The 22,344-nt window shown below is 41.5% G+C and overlaps 2 protein-coding genes and 1 non-coding gene across 3 annotated transcripts in view; all 3 read right to left on the reverse strand.

Annotated features, from left to right (window-relative positions):
- The window catches only part of LOC101352554 (zinc finger protein 2 homolog), a 51,711-nt gene extending 36,948 nt beyond the window's left edge, over window positions 1-14,763 (reverse strand). The window contains 1 exon segment of the mRNA XM_023736385.1: window positions 14,694-14,763. The gene's annotated coding sequence lies outside the window, so the exon portion shown is untranslated.
- On the reverse strand, window positions 7,315-21,042 carry LOC101352809 (zinc finger protein 347-like). The gene is made up of 5 exons (XM_023736390.1): window positions 20,550-21,042; window positions 19,390-19,475; window positions 15,290-15,416; window positions 14,694-14,792; window positions 7,315-9,607 (listed from the first exon to the last, which is right to left on the reverse strand). The coding sequence occupies exons 2-5, from the start codon at window positions 19,402-19,404 to the stop codon at window positions 7,800-7,802; spliced, it is 2,049 nt and encodes a 682-aa protein (XP_023592158.1). The 5' UTR covers window positions 19,405-19,475; window positions 20,550-21,042; the 3' UTR covers window positions 7,315-7,799.
- Window positions 10,241-10,311, reverse strand: TRNAA-UGC (transfer RNA alanine (anticodon UGC)). The gene has a single exon. It is a non-coding gene; the product is annotated as a tRNA-Ala (tRNA).
- Window positions 21,043-22,344: the final 1,302 nt, after the last annotated feature.

The following is a 22,344-nucleotide window of genomic DNA, read 5'->3' on the forward strand; positions in this document are numbered from 1 at the left end:
GAAATGCTTAGAAATTCTAGTCCTTGCTCTCATTATCATCATTACAAGGTTAGATACTGACCTTTCTTTAAAGCCCTTATTGACTCTGTCATCCCTGACGGTATGACTTGTTGCTCTGGCTCATCTGAGAAATTACACATCCAACGGCGGGTAGGATACAAAATCATGCACTTAGCAATAAACGAGCCTGTATTAACCTTGTATTCATCATCCTCAAAAATTTAAAATCTAGTGATTCATGCATTTATGATATAGGATAAAATTAGGGATATATAACTTGCTAAAATCATCCTGCATGGACCCATCTGAAACTCCTTAACCACAACCAATCCTTACATCTCTTCCCTCTTCACATATTGTGTAAAAACAAATTCCCACTTGAGCCCTTGGTGAAATGTGTTTATCACGTGAAGGACGGTTGGCATTCTGGATGTGGACTTCCCAGAGGACTGGAGTGTCTGGACTCCTGCTCAGATGGCTTTGTATTGGGATTTGATGTGGAGAACTAAAGGAACCTGGTCTCCCTTGGTGAGAGATTTTCTCTCCAGAAGTCAGGATCAACCCCTGGTTGACTGAGTTTTAGTTCCTTAATTAAGGGATCAGTTGAAGCATTGTTGAGTCATAGTTGAAGAGCTTCATAATGCAAGCATCTGGACTATAAACTTCCTCTTTCTTTAGATAATTTGCCTACTTCACACCGGATTAACGGTAGTTCCAGAACTTGAGTGTGCTTAAAATCTTATTTTAAACATCCAATGCTTTGGTTACTCCTCTGTGCCTTTAAAATAATTTTTTATTACTAGATGTTATTTTTCAGAACAGTTTTACACAAAATGGAGAATAGTTCCCATGTCTCCACCCCCCATTTTTTTAAAAAAAAAACTTACTTTGTATGCTATGTTTATTACAAGTAATGAACCAGTTATCGATACACTATTATCAACTGAAGCCTACAGGTTATTCAGATTTCCTTAGTATTTACCACATTATATTTAGTTGTCATGTCTCCTTAGGCTCTTCTCAGCTGTGACAATTCTCAGACACTCCTTGGTTTTGATGACCTTGACAATTTTAAGGAGTATTTATGGAGTATTGTTCAGGTATATGGGATGATGTCCTTCTATTCAAATTTTTCTGATGTTTTTCTCAGTTAGATGGATGAAGTAAGTTTTTGGGAGAAAGGTCACAAAAGTGCCACTTCCATTACATCATATCAAAGAACATACAATTAACATGACTTATCACTGCAGATGTTGACTTTGTTCACTTGGTTTCTCAGGTTTCTCCACTGTAAAAGTTAGTCCATACCACATCCTTTTGAAGACATCCCTATGTGCCAGCCACATGTAAGAAGTGGGGAGTTGTCCTCTCCCTCCCTTATGGTAGAATATTTACATAATTTATTTGAAATTGACTTCACAGGAGAGTTGTCTTCTGTCCCCCATTTAGTAATTAATTCAATCATTTATTTATTTCAGTTTAAGCTTCTAGATCTTTATCTTACACTTTGGGTTATAATTATTACTGTATTTACTTTGTGGCTCAAACTGTTATAGCTTTGGCCATTCACTTGGAGCTCTTTCATTTGGCCCGTATCTTTTTCCTTTGTCATATTCTCCATCAATGTGTGTGTGTGGTGTTTTTTTTGTTTTTAGCGCTCTTACTTTCTGGCACTTTAAGATGCTCCAGGTTCACCATGTATTATTACCCACCTCTGTCCGAGAATCAGCCAACTCAACAAGGAGCTCTGGTTCCTTTTATAGGAGAATGGTACTAGAAGTCAAGATCTGTGTGCTAGTTGTGCTTGATGCCAGTGGGCTATCATTTCTTTAGGCACTCTCAGCTGATAGAACAAAGAAATATATGTGTATATACTAACCCATGTCTATACACACATTATTTGTATCTACATTAAGTTAAATACGAGTTCTTACTGTCTTCACCTCTAATCCATTACTCCTCTTGCTGATCTATAAATTTCCACTTCAAAAGTGAGAAGCCTAGCCTCCCACCATCTGCTACACATTTACTTAATTGTTCAATTTCAGTTTACATGTGCAGCAGTAAAATGTGTAACAATCAGAATTGTTAACCTGTAACCCTATGGAAACAATTTTATCTACTAGACTACAGTACTTACAGGCAGTTCTTTTGCCTTTAGCCTTAAAGACCCCATTCATTTCCAAAGTTACTCAGGTCAGCACACCTAGCCTACTCAATAAAGGTTGTTCCATACATGTGTCATACAGTTATTTTGTTAAATTTATTCCATCCTGGATCGATCAACTTCCTAAGGAGTTTTAAAAATTTGCATACATTAAGGTTGACTCTTTGTGGTATAAAGTTCCATGGGTTTTAATATTGCATAATGTAATATATCCACCATTACTGTATCAGTATGCTTTTTCAGTAACTGGTAATTGACACAACCTGATTCAAGTCTCCAAGTGTGCAAAACACTTACGGTGAACATGTAATTTTCTTCTGAAGGATCTGAATCTTTATTATATGTCAAATAATACTCTAAGCACTCTAAAACAGACTAACATTTTCAAATATTCTTTTAGATAAATTACAACCATTTTTCACATGAGGAGAGAAAGCATACAAGGTTGAAGTATTCAACACTAATTCATACAGAAATTAAATGTGAGAGCCAGGATTTGAACCTGGGCATGCAGGCTCAGGCCACATATGCTTCAGCACTAATCACCACTGCCCACCCAAGGAGTACAAATAATAACAGATCACAGAGACTCTCAAGAGCATAAGAAGAAATACTTCAAAGCAGACACAGGATCTGAGCTGAATCACTACTAGTGTGACTAGGCCATCATTCCTGCATAAAGCAATCTGTTACCACAGGCTTAACAAGTCCTTTGAGAACTGGGATCAAATCCCTCATACAGCATTGATAAATGACATTTATTTTCTTCCCATTAGTTCATTATCCCCACTCCTACCCCAAAGTCCTCCTGACATACTGAGGCTGCCCTAAATGAACTTGTCCGTGCATTCCCCATATGGGTCACCATGATAACAGGTCTACTACTTATGTTAAACTTTCTAGGGCTGTTTGTGTTTTTGTTAAAAAGAAGAAACAAGCAAAAATATACACAGCAGGTTTACATAGGTCTTGAGTATTAAGTCCTAAAATAACAAAAAGTGGCAACTATCAGAAATCTCAAATTTTAAATGTCTTCAATAGAAACTTAGTACCACACTCCTCACCAATATACACACCAATACAGGATATTCTTCAAGTATTGTGAAGTATGTTCCCATCCTGGGAATCTTCTCCTTCTGTGTCCCCTCGACCCAATTGCCTTTTGTTGAGCAATCAGGCATTGAGGTGGTCAACTGGGATAATGAGCCAAAACACGAGTAAAAATTAAGCCTTTATTTACTTACCGGGACAGTGCAAACAACCAAGTTTAGAAAAATACTTCAGCCAAGGCCCCCAGTAAAGAAGCCCCAGCTGAGGTACCATAGAAATATGTATCAGCATAGCTGCTCTGGAGGTGAAAGGCTGAGTCCTTGACTGCAACTCCCTCCAGAAAATGGCAATGCACTGCCTGTGTACCAAGTATGATGAGAGGAGGGAAGCTTCCCAATAGGCCTGCCTGGCAAAGCCATGTCATCGCCTACGGTAGGGCCTGAATGATTAGAAGATTTTGACCAGGAGCAAGCCTTCTCGCCTTTCCCACCTTGTATCCGCCTGGCCCAATCTTACAATCATTTCAGTGTTCTGTTCAAATATAACCTTTATCATACATGCATACCTTGAACAAACTTCTTAAATTAGTATACCGTCACTTTGTCCCCTAAAATGTATACTTTCATTGTAATTATTATCATATATTTTATTCAATTATTGCTGACTTAACTTAGTAGAATATAAACTACTTGAAGGCAGGAACTGAAAAAAAAAAAAAAAAGCTTGTAACATATTCCCTAATAATCTCAAATTGATATATTCATAACCTTTGAAAAATTGCTTTTCTAGTACAATTACTGATTACACGTATAACTTAATAAATACTTCCAGATGTTAATTTTCATGAAACTATAAAAGTATCTTAGGCAATTTATCTAAACAGTATTTTACAAGCACTTTCAACAATCATATTGTGCAGAGGGGCCAATGTGTGCAGCAGGAAAGGTCACGTATAAGCTACTGTCATAAAGAAAATTGTAGTTTTTCCCAACCAAGGAGTCAGGAGCTTCAAGAGTAAACATTCAGTGTTGTATTAAAGAACCTGACTCTGTTTTTGATGTCTGACTATTGACAGCTTTTAAGTCTCATCCATTCCTCCTCCACTTCTGCTCCATACCTGGGCAAACTAATGAAAAAGCCCAAGTGGTGTTCATTTTGGCATCACCAGGAAGTTCAATTCACATGGATGTACCCTCACATTAATCCCACTCCCTAACCATCATAAAAAGCCAAGCAAATCACCCTTCCCTGCTCTCATTTTGTAATAAACATTTTCAAACCCCATGGTGTGTGGAATCATTAATCAGTATTCACAACAAATTTTGATGGGGATTCCGTTGTATATTGAATTGTGATCTCAAGAAGATATGTTCAAGTCTTAACTGCCAGTATCTATGAATGTGACCTCAACTGGTGTCATTGATTGTGTCCCCCCAAAATATGCATCAACTTGGTTAGGCCATGATTCCCAGTATTGTGTGGTTGTCCTCCATTTTGTGATAGATGTAATTGTCCTATGTGTTGTAATTTCTAATCTCTGCCTGTGGTTAATGAGGCAAGATTAGATTATGTTAAAGAGGATTAGGGTGGGATGTAACACCCCTACCCAGGTCACATCCCTGATCCAATGTACAGGGAGTTTCCCTGGGATGTGACCTGTAACTTTTATCTTACAAGAGATAAAAGGAAAGGGAAGTGAGCAGAGAGTGGGGGACTTCATACCACCAAGAAAGCAGCACCTGGAACTGAGTGTGTCCTTTGGCCCCGGGGTTCCTGTGCAAAGAAGTTCCTAGTCCAGGGGAAGATTGATGATAATCACCTTCCTCCAGAGCCGACAGAGAAAGCCTTCCCCTGGAGCTGATGCCCTGAATTTGGGCTTCTAGTCTCCTAGACTGTGAGAGAATAAACTTCTGTTTGGTGAAGCCATCTACTTGTATTTCTGTTATAGCGACACTAAATAACTAAGACAGAATTTGGTACCGGGAGTGGGGTGCTGCTCTAACAGATACCTAAAATGTGGAAGCAGTTTAAAAACTGTGAACGGGCAGAGAACCTGCAGTGACACAGAACTGGCAGCAGTGGAACCATGAGACCAGTGCCACACAACACTGGAGCCGACTCATGGAGACTGCTGAGTGTCTGCGCAAGAGGCTTCCTGGTGGAGTAGGGTGCCTCTGAGCACTTATCAGTGGAGCTAGACTTGCCAACTCATAGAGCAAGAGAGCTGAGTGCTTTTGTGCAGGAGGCTTCCTGGTGGAGTGGGGTTCCTCCGGGCACTTATCAGTGGAGCTAGGCTTGCCGACCCACGGAGCAAGAGAGCTGAGTGCCTTCTGGCTGAAGTTTACTGGCAGAGTGGAGTGCCTCCAGGCACTTATCAGTGGAGCTACAGAACTTTGGAACACTTACCCCAGCAGGGCAGATGTGGGCGTGAGGCCTGAGAGGCCAAGGAACCAGGAAGCAGAAGCTGAAGAGACAAGGAACACAAGAAGCCGAGCTGCCTCAGTCTCAAAAGGTATGGCCACCACCTCTGGGGTTTCAAAGGGTGGAGCCATGGCCTCTGGTGTTTCTAAGGGTGGAGTTGCCACTTAGATGGACTGGGAGAATGGTGCACCTAAAGCCGAGGGAGCAGAGTTGTCGTCCAGTGGGCCTGGAAGGTGGAGTTGAAGCCCAGGGCCAAGGGGCCTCCACTCAGAATTGGGAAAGTGTGGCTAATACCTAGAGTCTGGAGGGCAGGGCCATTGTGTAAATTGTCTCAGAAAATAGAGGATTATTTTCAAAGACTTGAGGGCTAATGTAATGTGTTCTGCTGACTTGCAGTTCTTTCCCTCGTTTCCCCACTTGTAATGGAAATGTCTAGTTTGTGTCTGTTCTGCCATTGTACCTTTGGAAGCAGATAACTTGTATTCTAGATTTCACAGATGAAGAGGAATTTTTGGATTTTGGACTTGGAGTTAACACTTTTGCTATGATATGATGGGTGAATATGTTTTGCATATTTCAAGGACATGAATTTTTGAGGGCCAAAGGGTAGAATGTCATGGATTGAATTGTGTCCCCACAAAATATGTGTCAACTTGGTTAGGCCATGACTCCCAGTATTGTGTGGTTGTCTTCCATTTTGTGATAGATGTAATTTTCCTATGTGTTATAAATCCTAATCTCTGCCTGTGGTTAATGAGGCAAGATTAGATTATGTTAAAGAGGATTAGGGTGGGATGTAACACCCTTACTCAGGTCACATCCCTGATCCAATGTAAAGGGAGTTTCTCTGGGTTGTAGACTGTACCACCTTTTATCTTACAAGAGATAAAAGGAAAGGGAAGCAAGCAGAGAGTGGGGGACCGCATACCATCAAGAAAGCAGCACTGGGAGCAGAGCATGTCCTTTGGCCCTGGGGTTCCTGCGCAGAGAGGCTCCTAGTCCAGGGAAGATTGACGACAAGGACCTTCCTTATATAGCCGAAAGAGAAAGCCTTCCCCTGGAGCTGACGCCCTGAATTTGGGCTTCTAGCTTCCTAGACTGTGAGAGAATAAACTTCTGTTTGTTGAAGCCATCCACTTGTGGTATTTCTGTTATAGCAGCACTAGATAACCAAGATGGTTGGAAATAGTGTCACTGCAGATGTAATTAGTTAAGATCATAAGGGTAGACCCTAATCTTGTTATGGCTGGTGTCCTTATAAGACGACAAGGGACACAGAGAGATATACATGGGGATCACCATGCGAAGATCGAGGCACAGAATGAAATGATCCATATACAAGCAAAGGAATGCCAGATTACTGGCCATAACCAGAAGCTAGGAGAGGCAGGGAACAGACTCTCACCTAGAGTCTGTGACCCGCTAGAGGATCCAACCCTGCCGATACCATGATTTTGGACTTCTTTCAGAATTGAGAATAATTTTTTGTGGTTTTCAGCCACTCAGTTTGCAGTACTTTTTTAAGGCAGTCGTAGGAAAATCAGAGTCTGTCCTGTTCCTATGGACTGGCCTCCACTGGAAATTAACAAGAATGATTTGAGAGGTGAATATATAAAATTACTTGTTTATGTACCAGTATTAAAGAAATTTCCGTTGTGTACGTTCGTTCTTAAGGGAAAATTCATGAACAGTCATCTTTTTACATTAATTCACTGAACTAAAGACTTAGAGGGACGAGCTTTGTTACTATTTATATAGCATGTACTTTGAATTTATCATGGCCCTATATGCATTTTCATATTACAACTCTAAAAAGAACCCCTTATTTTATGTATTCTCTATATTTTTCCATGGAAAGACACAGGAAGAAATGTAAATTAAATATATAAATTAGGATGAAGTAGATGCAAGAATAACAGGAGGAACAAATTTAAATAATATGATTAGTAAAGTTTGAACTTTGAATAAAGACTTTGCCACATACATTACCAGTTGCCATCAAGTCAACTTTGAGTCATGGAGACCTCACGTGTGTCAGAGTAGAACTGTGCTCCACAGGGTATTCAATCACCGATTTTTCAGAAGTAGATTAGCAGGCCTCTCTTCTAAGTTGCCTCTGGGTAGACTCGAACCTCCAACCTTTCAGTTAGCAGCTGGGCAGTTAACTGTTTGCACCACTCACGGAGTCTGCCACATACTTCACATCTATATAATTTTGCTCCATAATGGATTCTCTGATATCTAGTGAGAAGTGGGCTACATTTAAGGCTTTCCAACACTCGTTACATTTGGACATTTTCTCTCCAGTATGAATTCTCTCATGAACTGACTGGTATGAATGCATGAATTCCTTACCACATTCATCACATTTGTAAGGTCCCTGTCCAGAATGAATTCTTTGATGCTCCATAAAGCTTGTACTTTGGGCAAAAGCCTGGGCACGTTCAATACGTTTGTAATGTTTCTCTCCAATATGAATTTTCTGATGATATACAAGGCTTGAACTATGAATAAAAGCCTGGCCACATTCATTACATTCATAAGGTTTCTCTCCGGTATGAATTCTATAATGAGTTGTAAGGCTTGAACTCTGAGTAAAGAGCTTACCACATACATTACATTTATAAGGCTTCTCTCCGGTATGGATTCTCTGATGTTTAGCAAAGACTGATCCCCACTTAAAGGTTTTGCTACACTCATTACATTTGTAAGGTTTCTCTCCAGTATGAATTCTCTGATGTTCCACAAGACTTGAATTATGGATAAAAGCCTTACCACAATAATTACATTCGTAAGGTTTCTCTCCAGTATGAATTCTATAATGAGTTATGAGGCTTGAATTTTGACTAAAGAACTTGCCACATACATTACATTTAAATAATTTCTCTCCATTATGGGTTCTCTGATGGCTAGTGAGATTTGAGCCCCACTTAAAGGCTCTGCCACAATCATTACATTTGTAAGGTTTCTCTCCAGTATGAATTCTCTGATGTTCCACAAGGCTTGAATTATTGATAAAAGCCTTACCACATTCATTACATTTGTAAGGTTTCTCTCCAGTATGAATGCGGTGATGTTTCACAAGGTTTGCTCTCTGGATAAAAGCCTTGCCACACACAATACATTCGTATGGTTTCTCTCCAGTATGGATTCTCTGATGTTTAGTAAGAACTGAGCGCCACCTAAAGGCTTTGCCACATTCACTGCATTTGTAAGGTTTCTCTCCAGTATGAATTCTCAGATGATTTGCAAGGTTTGAATTTTGACGAAAGAACTTGCCACATACCTCACATTTATATGGTGTCTCTCCCGTATTAGTGATGTTTGATCCACATTTAAAGGCTTTGTCACATTCATTACCTTTATAAAGTCTCTGCACAGAATGAATTCCCTGAAGATTAGTAAACATTGACCTTTGGCTAAAATCCACTCCACATTCAGTATAGTTGTAAAGTTGTTTTGTAATAGGAGTTTGCTGATGTTGTGTAAGTAATGAAGGATGCATAAAAACCTCCCCATATTCACTAAAGATGTTGGTTTTGATACTAGGAGGATTTCTCTGAAATGGTGAAACTGAAGAATCATTGTTGGTAGACTTCTCTACTTGCTTATATTCGTACATTTTATCTCCAGTTTGAAATGTGTGCAGTTCAGGCAGATAGGACTGAAAGTTGAGTCCAATCTTATCTTCAAAACATGTCATATACTCGTTTCCTTCTTCTCTTATAACATATGGTTCCATTCTTACAGTGAGATCTTTGTTATAGGTCATAGTCACTTCTTTGTCATTTGTTTCATCATTTCCCCACTGATTCTCAAACTCATGCATACTTTCCCTGACTTGCCTGAAGTCAAAATCCTCGATGCCACGGCATTCATGTGTTTCTAACATCACAGTCTGCAATAATTCTCCTTTCTTAATGATCTCTTTTGGTGATAATTCCTCAATCACACATGTAGGAGAGACATCTAAAAGACATAAAGAACCATAGGCTTCCTATTAGCTACAGTTAGAAAATATTTTAAATTGAAAAACTTAATATTACTCTAAAAATAATACTTATAATGAAAAGAGTTGTGAAACTTCTTAATTATAATCTTCAAATGTTTATGACACAAAGTTAATAGGATTCCTTATTAAAGAAAGAGTGATTACATGAATTACTTTCAGGGAAGCCCGCTTGAATTATGTGAAATCGTATGTTTGGATCTCTTACACAACCTCTGCAATAAAAGAGAAATGAAGTGAGGGATGCTCCGATTTGTACTAGTATATATACAATTATAATTATGAATCAATGGAAATTAATGTGCACTTATCTGAAATTAAGAAATTATGAATTCATAAATATAAACAGCATAATTAAGCTTGTTTTTGCTGTTGTTAGCCACTGTCAGATTGGCCCCTGCCTGACTGATGGCAACCTCATGCACAATAGAATCAGACCATTGTAATCCACAGGGTTTTCACTGGCTGATTTTCAGAAGTAGACGGCCAGGCCTTTCTTCCTAGTCTTAGTATGGAGGCTCCACTGAAACTGGTTTAGCATCACAGCAATATGCAAGCCTCCATTGACAGATGAGTGATAACTGCACTTGAGGTGCACTGGCTGGGGATCGAACCCAGGTCTCCAGCATGCAAGGCCAGAATTCTACCACTGAACCACCACAGCTCTCTAAGCAATCGTAAGAGGCAAATAACTAAATGACCAAGAATGGAGAATGGCTTGTACAGAAGGATGGTGTTATCAGCAGCAGTTTAGTGTCAAAACAAATGCTGGCAGTTCCACAGAGACCCGTGGAGGAGTCTATTATACAGAGAGGTGGTTAGCAACAAAGCAGCCAAAAATGACCAGAGAACTGGACAGCAACAGGATCTGAATCAACAAGGAACAGGTGAATGCTATACGAAATGTAGTTTTAAAGGATGACGAGGAGCAAGTCCATCTTCATATGTTAAATGAAGAATGTAATTTCCAGACCTTTAGAAATTTTGTGGAAAATGCAAGTGTTATAAGCAACAGTGGTGAAAAGGTACATGAAGTGCAAGAAATTGGCTAAGTTCCTATAAAATAGAAGATCTTTAAATATTAGTCTGATATACTAAGACGTACATGATGAATCTAGACAGAAAGAGTAAGTAATAAAATAAAGCATTTGTACCAAAAAAATACAAATTCAGTGAAATTTACACATCAACAAGTTATGTTTAAAAAACTTACGGCATACTACAGGAAAAGCAATTTTATATGACAAATGATTGCAAATCAACTCAAAAATTTTATTCATATTAAGACAGTAACTTAATTTTATAAAAGTACATTTTTAAGATATCTAAAATTCTCATCTTGAAAAATCCAATTAACTTAAATGGGAAATGTGAACTTAATACCAAAACCAAACCTGTTGCCGTCGAGTTGATTCTGACTCATAGCGGCCCTACAGGACAGAGTAGAAATGCCCCATAGGGTTTCCAAGGAGTGGCTGGTGGATTCGAATTGCCAACCTTTTGGTTAGCAACCAAGTTCTTACCCACTGCACCACCAGGGCTCCCACAGTAGGTACTAATTCAGGTAAAAACAAAAGTAAAAGAAATAACCAATACCATCTTTTCACAAAATCCTGGAGGTTTTTGAAAAATGGCTGCTAAGTCAAAACCACCAACACTCAAGAAGGAAATCTTCTTGTAGAATTGATAATACTCTTTCCTTGATCTCAGAGACCAACAAATTACAAACATAAAATACAAAATACTACGAATATCATCAAAATTATGTAACTGATGATTAAATAAACAAACCAGTTCATTCATACTACAAGGAAATGTTTAAGATGAATGAAGTAGTGGCTTAAATGCTTAAATTACAGTAGCGTTAAAAAACATAGGCATCACTCACCTTCAAAAGCTCTTTCAGTATGATGCGTCAAAATCATATTTATTGAAGAAGAATGAACAATTGCACACACATGGGATGACTAATGTAGAGTGAACAATAGTTTGGACGACAGCTATGAACTTGGACAACATTCTCGCAAGGATAAATTCCAGTACCTTGGATTGGCGGCACTAAGGGGATGATATCTGCTCAAGACTGCCACGCTGCCCCTGAGAGATGTTGTGACACTCCACAAAAACCAGTAACATCTGGAACCACTTATCAGTCAGGCTCTCATGATACTTTCTATCTCAGCATCCCAGGACATGCTCATTGTACCCTGTGGCTTCAATGGGCACATCTGTATATAGCAGGATGATACTATAACATATGAATCAAAGTGTTCTCCTTTAAGAATTTTCTGTTACCCAGTAACCCCCCTCCCACCATGTGAAAGTCCACCAGAACTTGTCCATCATCAAAAGAGTATGTTGTCAGAGGAGAAAAGGAGGGTGAAATTTCAGGCTCTAGAAATGTTTACTTCAAAAGTAAGATGCAGAAGCAAAACTATACAATCAGGAGAATGCAAAATCAAGAAGAGCCAAATTTTTTCTCCATTTCCAGACTACAGAGAGAGTCTGGAAAAAGGAGAAAAATAGAAGATATTGGAGTTATGCAAACGGGTAAGAATTTGTGAGGTCCCTGATAAGGTGACATGTGCTCTGTTCATGCCTGCAAGACTGAGATATGGTCCCTGTGGAGGACTGGGGTTCAGAGAGAGCATCTGTCTACCCCTTTCACAGTACTTCTGAATAACAATCTCAGATGATCCAACCCACTCCCATGTTACACAATGCATGGAGTAGGAATCTGCAGTCCTATTCTATCCTGCTCACAGTGCCCATTGCACAAACTAGCCCAGGAGACGAAGATTGCCGATCTTTGCTGCCAGATTGTGTGGTGGGTAAAATATACCATTCCACACACATCGTTTGGAAATCTCAGCTTCCCTTCTTTGGCCGGTTCAGACCCTAGCTGTCCATACAACCCTTCTCTCGCATCCCTACCCACCAAGAGCTAGGTCAACAAGTACTAGCCTCAAGCACAGGGGTCCACACAACTCCTGGCACATCAGGCCTGCCGGCTCCACCACTCCCTTAAAGTCTAATTATTCACTGGAACAACTAACAGCTCACTGGAAACACCATACTTGTGCTAACAGTTTTAATATAACAGTAAGGAATACAACTAAAGATATGCGTAGGGCGAGGTCCAGGAGGGGGTCCAGCACAGAGCACGAACACCTCAAGGGGAAACACTTACCCTCCCAAGAACAGCTGTTCACTCTGACCAACCAGCAAACTTTTCAAAAAGGAAATGTTCCATGACGTCTCTCAGCTGGGCACCACCTCATTCTATCAGCTGGGTGTCGCCTTGCACTGTCTCTTGGTTAGGCACCGCCACATGCCCTCTGTGCACCACTGTTCCTTCTGGGCAAGCCCCGCTCTCATTACTGTAGCTCTTCATCAGGGTAGCAGCTCTCAACCGACTCTGTGAAGGTTGTAAGTGCAGGACTTCCACATTCCAAAGGATGTACCATCCCTCCTTAATCTCATCAAGCCTGAAGCCCAACCTGAGCCCACGTTTCAGGCATTTTATAAGCCAGTCCACTTGCTCCAAGAGTCTGTGGGTGGCGCAAAAAAGTAAGTGGTCAACTACTAGCCAAAAGGTTGGTGGTTGGAATCAGAGGTGCCCCCCGTAAGACAGGTCTGACGATCTGCTTCCAAAAGGTCACAACCTTGAAAACCCTATAGAACAGTTCTACTCTACACACATGGGGTCACCATGAGTCAGAACTGACTGGAAGACAACTAACAATAACAACCATGTGCTCTGGGTGGGCTCTCTGTCAGTTACCGGGCAGGATTCCTAGCCAGACTAGGACAAAGGTAACAAAGTTTCAGGGGTAGTCAATTACCCAGTGTTATGGATTAAATTATGTCCCCCAAAAATATGTGCTGTAAATTCTAATCCCTATGTCTGTAGTTATAACCCATCTGGGAATGGGTTTCCTTTGTTCTAGCAATAAGACAATATTAGTTTAGGGTGTGTCTTAATCTCTTTTGAGATACAAAAGAGCAGATTAAGCAAGCAAGGAATAAAGCACAAGGAAAGATGGGGGAAGACAGATGCCATGTCACATGAAGATCACCAAGGAGCCAAGGAACAGAAGACGAAAAGAAACAAAGACCCTCACCCAGAGCAGACAGAGAGAGCCTTTCCCTAGAGGCAGTGCCCTAAATTTGGACTTCTAGACTCTTAGACAGTGAGAAAATAAATTTCTGCTTGTTAAAGTCAACCATTTGTGGTATTTCTGTTATAGCAGCACTAGATAATTAAGACACGCAGAAAATCCTCTAAGTTGTTTCCCCAAAACAACCAAGGGCAAAAGCCACACAAGAGAGTTCACCGCACCACAGGTGTTGGTGCACCACCAAAGAACTGAAAACAAAGGCCACATAAGGCGATTCCACACCTTGCACATACACCCCTGAAGTATGTAAAAGCAGAACTGAAGAAATAGATGAGAGGCCTAAACAGACAGAGACGGCTTAAGACAGCCCCATGCAATTTGCTGGGGCCCCAGATGCAATGGAAAAGCCACCAGTATTTTCCTGTCTCATGAGGAGGTCTCCCAAGCACATGGAATGAGAATGGAACTTGGATAAGTCCTTGGGTCAGGACAACAGAGGCCTCATCCTGACCTGTATAACTGAGAACTGAGGATCAGACAGAATCAAGTACAGAAGGAGAGGCCACGGGGGCAAGATGACACTTTGAAACAGTCTTCCCCGTCCCTCTCAAAGCCATGGCACCAAAGAGCTCACAAGGACCAGATAATGGTATGCCATGGGTCATAACAAAGACTTTGCCTTTGTCTCTGATTGACCTGGAACACCACTGGAAAAAGGCGAGGAGGAACTTTTACACATCTAAAGAGAGTGATAAACAGTGGGGGTAGGGGGAGGTGGAGGAAGAAACATTTCTGTTGAGAGTTCACAATAAACAAACTTGTTTTCCCATGTGGGTAGTTTCCCAGACAATATTTAATGTTATGGGTTCCTCTCTACCCACCTGAGTTCTTACCTATGTTCTCATCTTCATACATTCCCACATACCTGGATTTTTTGCTATTTTCATCTTGTTCTCCACAGTCCAGGGCTCTGTTCCTTTCTTCAAAATGGAGATAATATTCATCTCAGAAAGAGAGACTTCTGCTTATAAGAAAAAAGAAACATGATGTGCTGCAGCTTTTCTAGAATACAGTTCAAGCCGTTTGTTAAGCTGAGAACATCACAGATGTTGCCACAAAAATATTTCACAAATTCATCCACTGACCTAAGCTTCCTTTGGAAAGCTTAGGGAATGTTTTAAATATGCAGCTATATAGATCTCTTCCAATAACTACTGACTCAAAAACTCAGGAGTAAAGTCAGAGACTTTTAAAGTTCAGCCATATGGTTTTGTGCTTACAAAAGCTCTGGAACCAGCACTACTCTAGTGTGAAGCATGTAGATTATAGGGAGAAAGGGGAAGACTAAAGATCAGATGCTGCACCGTGAAGCTTTTCACTTCTGAATCAACTTCAATCTCTACCATAAGAACAGAGATTTCAAAGTCCATCAAGCATGGCAGTGGCCTCCAAGTTATGCACATGGCAAAATCCGAAATACACAAGGGCAGATCCTGACTTCTGGAAAGAAGTTATGCTCACCGAGGGAAACCAGGTTGCTGTAGTTCTCCAACATCACATCCCAGTACAAAGTCCTCTGAGCAGGGGCCAGGCATTCCCACTCCTCCTGAGAGAATTCTATGGCCACATCCCTGAACGTCAACAGTTCCTGTAATGAAAAACACATCTCAAGATGTGGACATGGGAGAGTTAATTCTTTTCAGGCAGAATGAAAGAGGGGTCTAAGGATCAATTAGGTTGATGTGAGCATTCTGACAGATCCATATAAGACAATGTTGAGCAAGTTTTATGTCCTAAATTTTGTTTTAGGAAGAAAGGCCTGGCCAATTTCCTTCCAACAATCAGCCAAGGAAAACCCTGAAATCACAATAGTCTGATCCACCAGGGTTTCATTCCATTGTGCATGGGGTCGCCATGAGGGGGCCAACTCAACAGCAGCTAACAACAACAATTTTGTTTTATTATACTTTTCCATCACAGGATATGAAATCCATTAAATCACTGGGGATTTCATTTTTGTGGACAATAAAAGAAATACACAAATGAAAAAAAATTCCAACAGGGTCATTATGTAGAAGAGCTAGATGTTGTTTTGCATCCAAGTGTCATTCAGTTTTTCAGATGAGCGAGAGCAGGAGTGGTGTGTTCAGGAACAACAAAGTCCACTGTGGCTTTAAAGAAAGGTCAGAATCAAGATATTGTGAAGATGATGGTAATAGCAACAACTAAAAACTGTTGGACACATTACCATATGCTAACCATTATTGTACAGGCTTGACGTGGACTAACTTATACAACACAATAACCCATGAGAAATAGATCTGTTCCCACTTTACAAAGGAGAGAATTGTGTCAGAGAGACTAAAAAACATGCTTCAGCTCAAACAGCTAATAAGTGGTAGACTGAGCACCTGAACCCAGGTGGTCAGGCTTGAGAATTGAACTCAAAGACTCCTAGAGTTAAGTAACAGATACAGCGTTAAAAAGATGTTGACTGAGGAACACCAAAAAGAAAATGTGAAACAAGTTCAAGGCCAGTAACAACACTGGATAAAAGGTCATCATATATGCGTGCACACACATGCAAATATATAATCCATTAATATTCTTTGTACTGTTAACCTACTAACATACTGTAGAAAAAATTTAAGACCATGGAAAAGAGTTAAGACATATATTTAAGTGTTGAAAATAAAAACTCCTTATTAAATGATGTGTCTTTTTAAAAAAGCACAGGCTTATATATACATGCACGTACACACACATACACACACACAAATCATAAGAGTTGTCTGTGAATAACATCTTCTGGATGAATTTTTATCATCTATCATTTTTGTTCATGCATATTTCAGCATTTCTGGTGCAAAGAAAATGTATAAATGATACTTAAGTTAGTCTGCGAACAATATTTTATCACATATATACACATATTTGTATATATATAGATATGTACATCAGTTGCTGTCGAGTCAATTCCAACTCATAGCAACCCTATAGGACAGGGCAGAAGTGCTTCATAGGGTTTCTAAGGAGTGGCTAGTGGATTCAAACTGCTGACCTTCTGGTTAGCAGCTGACCTCTTAACCACTGCGCCACTAGGGTTCCTTATTTTATCTTAGGCTATTAAAAATACTCTACAAAAATGAAAACAAATAAAGAAAACTTGAACTCAAATCCTAATTGAATACATATATGCAAAAATATAAATACAATTTTATTCATTTCAATGTAGATATTGGAGGCACTAAAAGAAACAAATATAGTTTATTCTACTAATTAAAAAAATGATTCCAGGTTAGAAACTTTATTGAAGTTATACATTAATATAAGGAACTAAAATAGAAAAAATAGTTATCCCAGCAGCTGATCCTTGAAGAAATTATTGGATAATTAAAAATCATGCCAAATAGGAAAAAAAAAAAAAAAAAAACCCTGTTACTAAGCAAGAAAATTTCAGCAAACATCATGATCAGCAGAAAACACTGGAAACATTTCCACTGAAGGTAAGGCAGAGACAGGGCCCTGCCAGGACTCCTGCCATTTCTTACTGCATGCAAAGCCTGAGCTGGGACTAAGGGATGTGGGAAAAGGAGAGGGAAAAAAAAGACAAAGAGCTGGAACTGTTATTATTATTCACAGACAACATGACTGCAACCTTAAAAGAATGTATTTTAATCATAAGGATTACCGGTAATAACAATATACTGAAAACAATCTTTTCTCTTTAGTAAAAAACAAAAACAAACGAACAAATACCCTAAACCCATTGCCACTAAGTCAATTCTGACTCAGTGACCCTATAGGACAGAGTATAACCGCCTCATAGAATTTCCAAGGCTGTAATTTTTACGAAAGCAGCCTGCCTTGTCTTTCTCCCACAGAGCACCTTTCGGTTAACAGCTGAGAGCTTAACCACTGTGCCACCAGGGCTCCTCTACTCTTTAGTGGAACTAGTTAAAAAACAATTCACACTCATAAAAACTCCAGAAACAGCTAGGGTTTCCATTAGCAAATATACCGTCACATCTGCACACAAGATCTTTCCAGAACTATGTGAAGAAAGTATAAAATTTTACTGAAGGACACAGAAGCCCTGGTATCAAAGTGGTTAAAACACTCGGTTGCTAACTGAAAGGTTGGCAGTTCGAATCCACCAGCTGCTCTGAGGGAGAAAGATCAGGCAATCTACTTCCGTAAAAATTACAGCCTTGGAAGTCCCATGGGGGCACTTCTATTCTGTACTATTAAAAAAAAAAAAAAAAGCCATTGCCATCGAGTCAATTCCGACTCATAGCGACCCTACAGGACAGAGGAGAACTGCCCCATAGGGCTTCCAAGGAGCGCCTGGTGGATTCGAACTGCCGACCTTTGTTAGCAGCCATAGCTCTTAACCACTATCCGCTCTGTCCTGTTGGGTCACTATCAGTTGGAATCGACTCAACGGCAATGAGGTTTACCGAAGGACATAACAAAGACATGATTAAATACTGATCAACACAATTCCTATTGGAACGTGGTAACTGAGAGACCTTGACTGCAGAAATGCAGGGCAATCCACACTCAAAAGGAACATGTGGGATGTCAATAAAAATCTGCCCAATTGAAGCCCAACCAATCACCTTAGCAGGCTCGGAACCCAACCATTCTTTGATTACCCAAGAAATGTAGATCAACTCAGGCTTGTCAATAGCCAGGGCAAACAAACCAGTAACAAACCATCAAGTTTACAGCTTATGCAGGAAATGCCCATCCACTCAGGAAATCCCCTACCAAATTTTGTTTCCACAAATTCAGGGCAAAAAGGCACATAAGAGAACCCACTGCACCAAAAATATCCTCTATCACTGATATCTATTACTGAACTTTCCATTCCACTCCAAATCATCAATATTTTGGAACCAGAAACACACACTGATTCACTTGCTTAGCTTCAAATGCATTATAAAATTAGGTAGAGTGAGTTTTCCCTTTATTAGACTCCTTTTCCACAATTTTCCGGCTGGTCCTACCCATTAACATGGCACATAAATGTGCAGTAGCTTTAATGCTAAGGAGTCCTGGTGGTGCAGTGGTTAAGTGCTTGGCTGCGAACCAAAAGGTCATTGGTTCAAACCCACCAGCCGCTAAGCTGGAGAAAGACATGGTGATCTGCTCCCTTAAAGATTACAGCCTAGGAAAGCCTATGGGGCAGTTCTACTCGGTCCTACAGGGTCACTACGAGTCAGAATCAATTCCATGGCAACAGGTTTGGTTTGGTTTGGTTTGCTTTAATGCTGGTCCATACAGAGCTGACAGGGCCTCCACATGTGGCCCCTAAACCCTCCCTGCTGCTCACTCTCACTGACCCCATGGGGTCCACTCCCTGTCTCCCACCCAGACCTGGTGTGAAGCCCTTCCCATGATGTGCCCCAAATGTAGCCTCTTCACAAGTCCCATGTCACTGGTCATGGTAAGATGGAATCTGTGTGGAGGTGAGCGGGGACTGAGGTCAGGCCCTGGGTGAGTGTGAGCCAATGTGTCAGGCAGGATATGTCAGAGTCAGAGGAGATGAGCAAATTGTCAGGACAGCATTTGAGGAAGGAGAGGACAGAGCCACTAACCAGGAATATGACTGTTACCTGGGAAAGAGCCATTCTGGATGCCTCTTTCTTTCCTCTTCTTCTGGGCTTTGTTCTCAGGCAAGATCGATCTTGAGAAGTCAATCCTGAGTGTGGAAAATATGCTGTTAAAAGCTTAGAATGAACACACCCCCTTCCTGTGCCACAACCACACACACAGGGAGGACCTCATCATGGGATAAGACAGTCCCTGCTGCCCACTGCACCAGGAGGGACTTATGGACAATAACCTCCTACATAGAGACCAACAGGTGAGTTTATCACCCTTCCCTCCTGGTGAAGCCCACACTCCGCAGCAGCAGAGGGATCTGGGCTGGAATGACCCTCCTCTTCAGGTCACAGACCAGCCCTGACACACCTCATGCAGAACAGAGGCCCCTCACCTCCCCCTGGACTGCACACTGGTCTCAGTCTTCAAAAAACAGGGACCCAGAGCCTTGTGCTCAATGCTACAATCACCCGGGACACTTTAACCATTCTTGAGCCTGGGCCCCACCCCAACTATCAGAAGGGCAATCTCTGGGGAGGGGCACAAGTGATGTGTTTGCAAAATGGCTTATCAATCCAGTGTGAAGCCAGGGCTGAGCCTGCACAGAGGAGGCAAGGCCAGCACACCTCCCACCTGTGGCTCTGCTCTGCACACAAGCCTTAACTAACACCTGTATCCCGACAGTGAAAGGGGCAGGAGCAGAGAGAAACATGCAGAGCAGGAATTATGGGCCAGGGGGTGGGGGTGAGGGGGTGGCTGGAACCTTAAATGGGGGCTGGAGAAGTTGCCCTGGGAAGGTGGTATCAGAACAAAGAGCTGAGGAAAGAAGGGTGTTTGCTAGATGCATGTGAGGGGTCAGAGTTCAAGGAAGAGGAACCATCCATGTGCAGATTGTGGGACAGTAGGGATTTTGACCTCAGAAAGCGAAGAGTGTGTGGCTTAGCACACTGAGGAAGGCAGAAACAAGGATATGAGGTCAGAGGGGTCCTGAGGAAGCAGATTAGGAAGGGCCAGGGTCTTCACACATTTTCCACTCACACCCCAAACAATTTCAGAAACCATATATTCCCTGATCCATTTTAAGCTCACACCTATTTTGTTTTTTCTTTATTTTTTCATAAGTTAAAACATTTACAAATGATGTAGTATCTCGTACAGTTTAAAAGCTTACCGAGATGTTCACCTGAGCCCCGGGATGTTCAGGGCCGCTCTTCACGGAGCCCTGGACACCTTTAGGGAAGCTCATGAGGTCAGTGTTCCACGGTTTAAGGTGGAGATGCCTGTAAGAGGCGCCAGCAGAGACGTCGAGGAGCCAGCTGGGCACATGAGTCCGGAGTACACGGCAGAGGTCAAGCTGGAGAGGTGAAACTGGAAGAGGTCAAGGTATTTAAAGCCCCGCGATAGATGACAGAGAAAGGCGTCTGCACGGCCAGAGGGCAGAAAGGCCAAGACTGGGACCCAACTCAGAGCGATCTTACACCGAAAAGGATGCGGATGCCTGGCCGGCGGCGGAGCCCGAGGGCTCGGAACGTCTCATGGCCGCGCCGGGATCCCCGGGGGTAGGAAGGGCGGGTGCGGGGACTTTAACGTCAGGAGCAACCCCCGAGAACGTGTGTACAGGACCGGGGCAGATTAAAACTACAAAGTCGGAAACTCACTCACCTGCTGGTACTGTCTCTGTCCGTAAGCTTCCGCGTCTGGAAGCAACTGCACATGCGCACGGGCGCTGGCGACGTGTTCGGGAGTGAGCAGCGCCTGGGCGGAGCCGGACACCATGAACCAAAACAAAGGAACGTTGCCAATCAATGCAGTCTCACTCAAGCGCCCCCGTGTGCTGCAGACAACGGCTCTGTAAGGTTTATGGCCGAAATGTCTGGGGAGCAGATCGCCAGATTTGTATTCCTGGGTACCTTGGAACGTGGAAACCCTTGAATCTGTTTGGTTTCCTATGGAGAAGGCTTGCTCTCTGCTTATTTTTTTTAGTGTTTCAGGCAGTTTAAGGTAAAAGCTTGGAGTTGTGTGGAACACTTACACTAGCAGCTGCGATGTTTTCCTAACAAGCTGAAAACTGATTATTGAGTCGAAAGGTATTATTTGCGAGTGGGTCGTAGTGAGGCAGAAGCTACTTAGGGCGCTGAGACTGGGTGGGGGGAAGTCTTGTGTGTGGTGGGGTTTGGATCCAGGAAAGTCTCCTGCCGTGAGAATTTTATTTAAGCTATTTAATTAAGAGGGGCTGGGGTTGTCTGTGGGGCCCTGGTGGTGCAGTGGTTAAGAGCTCGGCCGCTAACAAAGGGTTGGCAATTCAAATCCACCAGCGGCTTCTTGGAAACCCTATAGGGGCAGTTCTGGTCTGTCATATAGGGGCGCTATGAGTTGGAATTGATTGGACGGCAACAGGTTTGCAGTTGTGTAGGGGAAGCAAAGACAAAAGGAAATGTAGAACTGTGCCTGCGCGAATGTGCGATTCCATCCTGACGCCCCTCAGAGCATCATTTTCATTTCTATCCGTCATGCACCAAAGAGGCAGAGAAACCAACCCTGTGCTCAGTTCCTGAGTCTTTACTAGGGCCTGACCTGGGGATGGGGCATGGAGGACTCACGCATGTGATAATTTAGGTCATCAACCTTTGCAGAAGAAATAATAACTTTAAAAAACAGATATAAATTGGGTTGTTCTTCTTTATACTTAATCTTCCACACGTGAGATGAATGATAATCTCAATGACTTTTGAGACAAACTTTGGTGATATCAAATTTTGCTTAAATCTTTGATTTCTAAATATAATGTAATTACAAATGCACTTAACATTTATTTCGAGAGTAACCTCAAAGAGTATTTTATTTAAAAATTGTTATATATTTTACCTATGTTATTCATTTTTTTATTTTGGGAATATTCACTTAGGTGGGGCTGACAAAGCCTGGAAAACGCATTTGGATTCATTTTCACAAAATACTAATTAATT

This window comes from Trichechus manatus, unplaced genomic scaffold, assembly GCF_000243295.1.
Source record: "Trichechus manatus latirostris isolate Lorelei unplaced genomic scaffold, TriManLat1.0 scaffold00087, whole genome shotgun sequence".
NCBI classification, from domain to species: Eukaryota; Metazoa; Chordata; class Mammalia; order Sirenia; family Trichechidae; genus Trichechus; species Trichechus manatus.

Excerpts from the sequence above, each read along its gene's own strand:
- LOC101352809 (XM_023736390.1), bottom strand. Across the intron at positions 14,793-15,289 it reads CAGCAACCTGGTTTCCCTCG|CAGAAGTCTCTCTTTCTGAG; the intron begins GTGAGCATAACT and ends TTTTCTTATAAG. Across the intron at positions 9,608-14,693 it reads GAAAATAGCAAAAAATCCAG|ATGTCTCTCCTACATGTGTG; the intron begins GTATGTGGGAAT and ends TATGTCTTTTAG.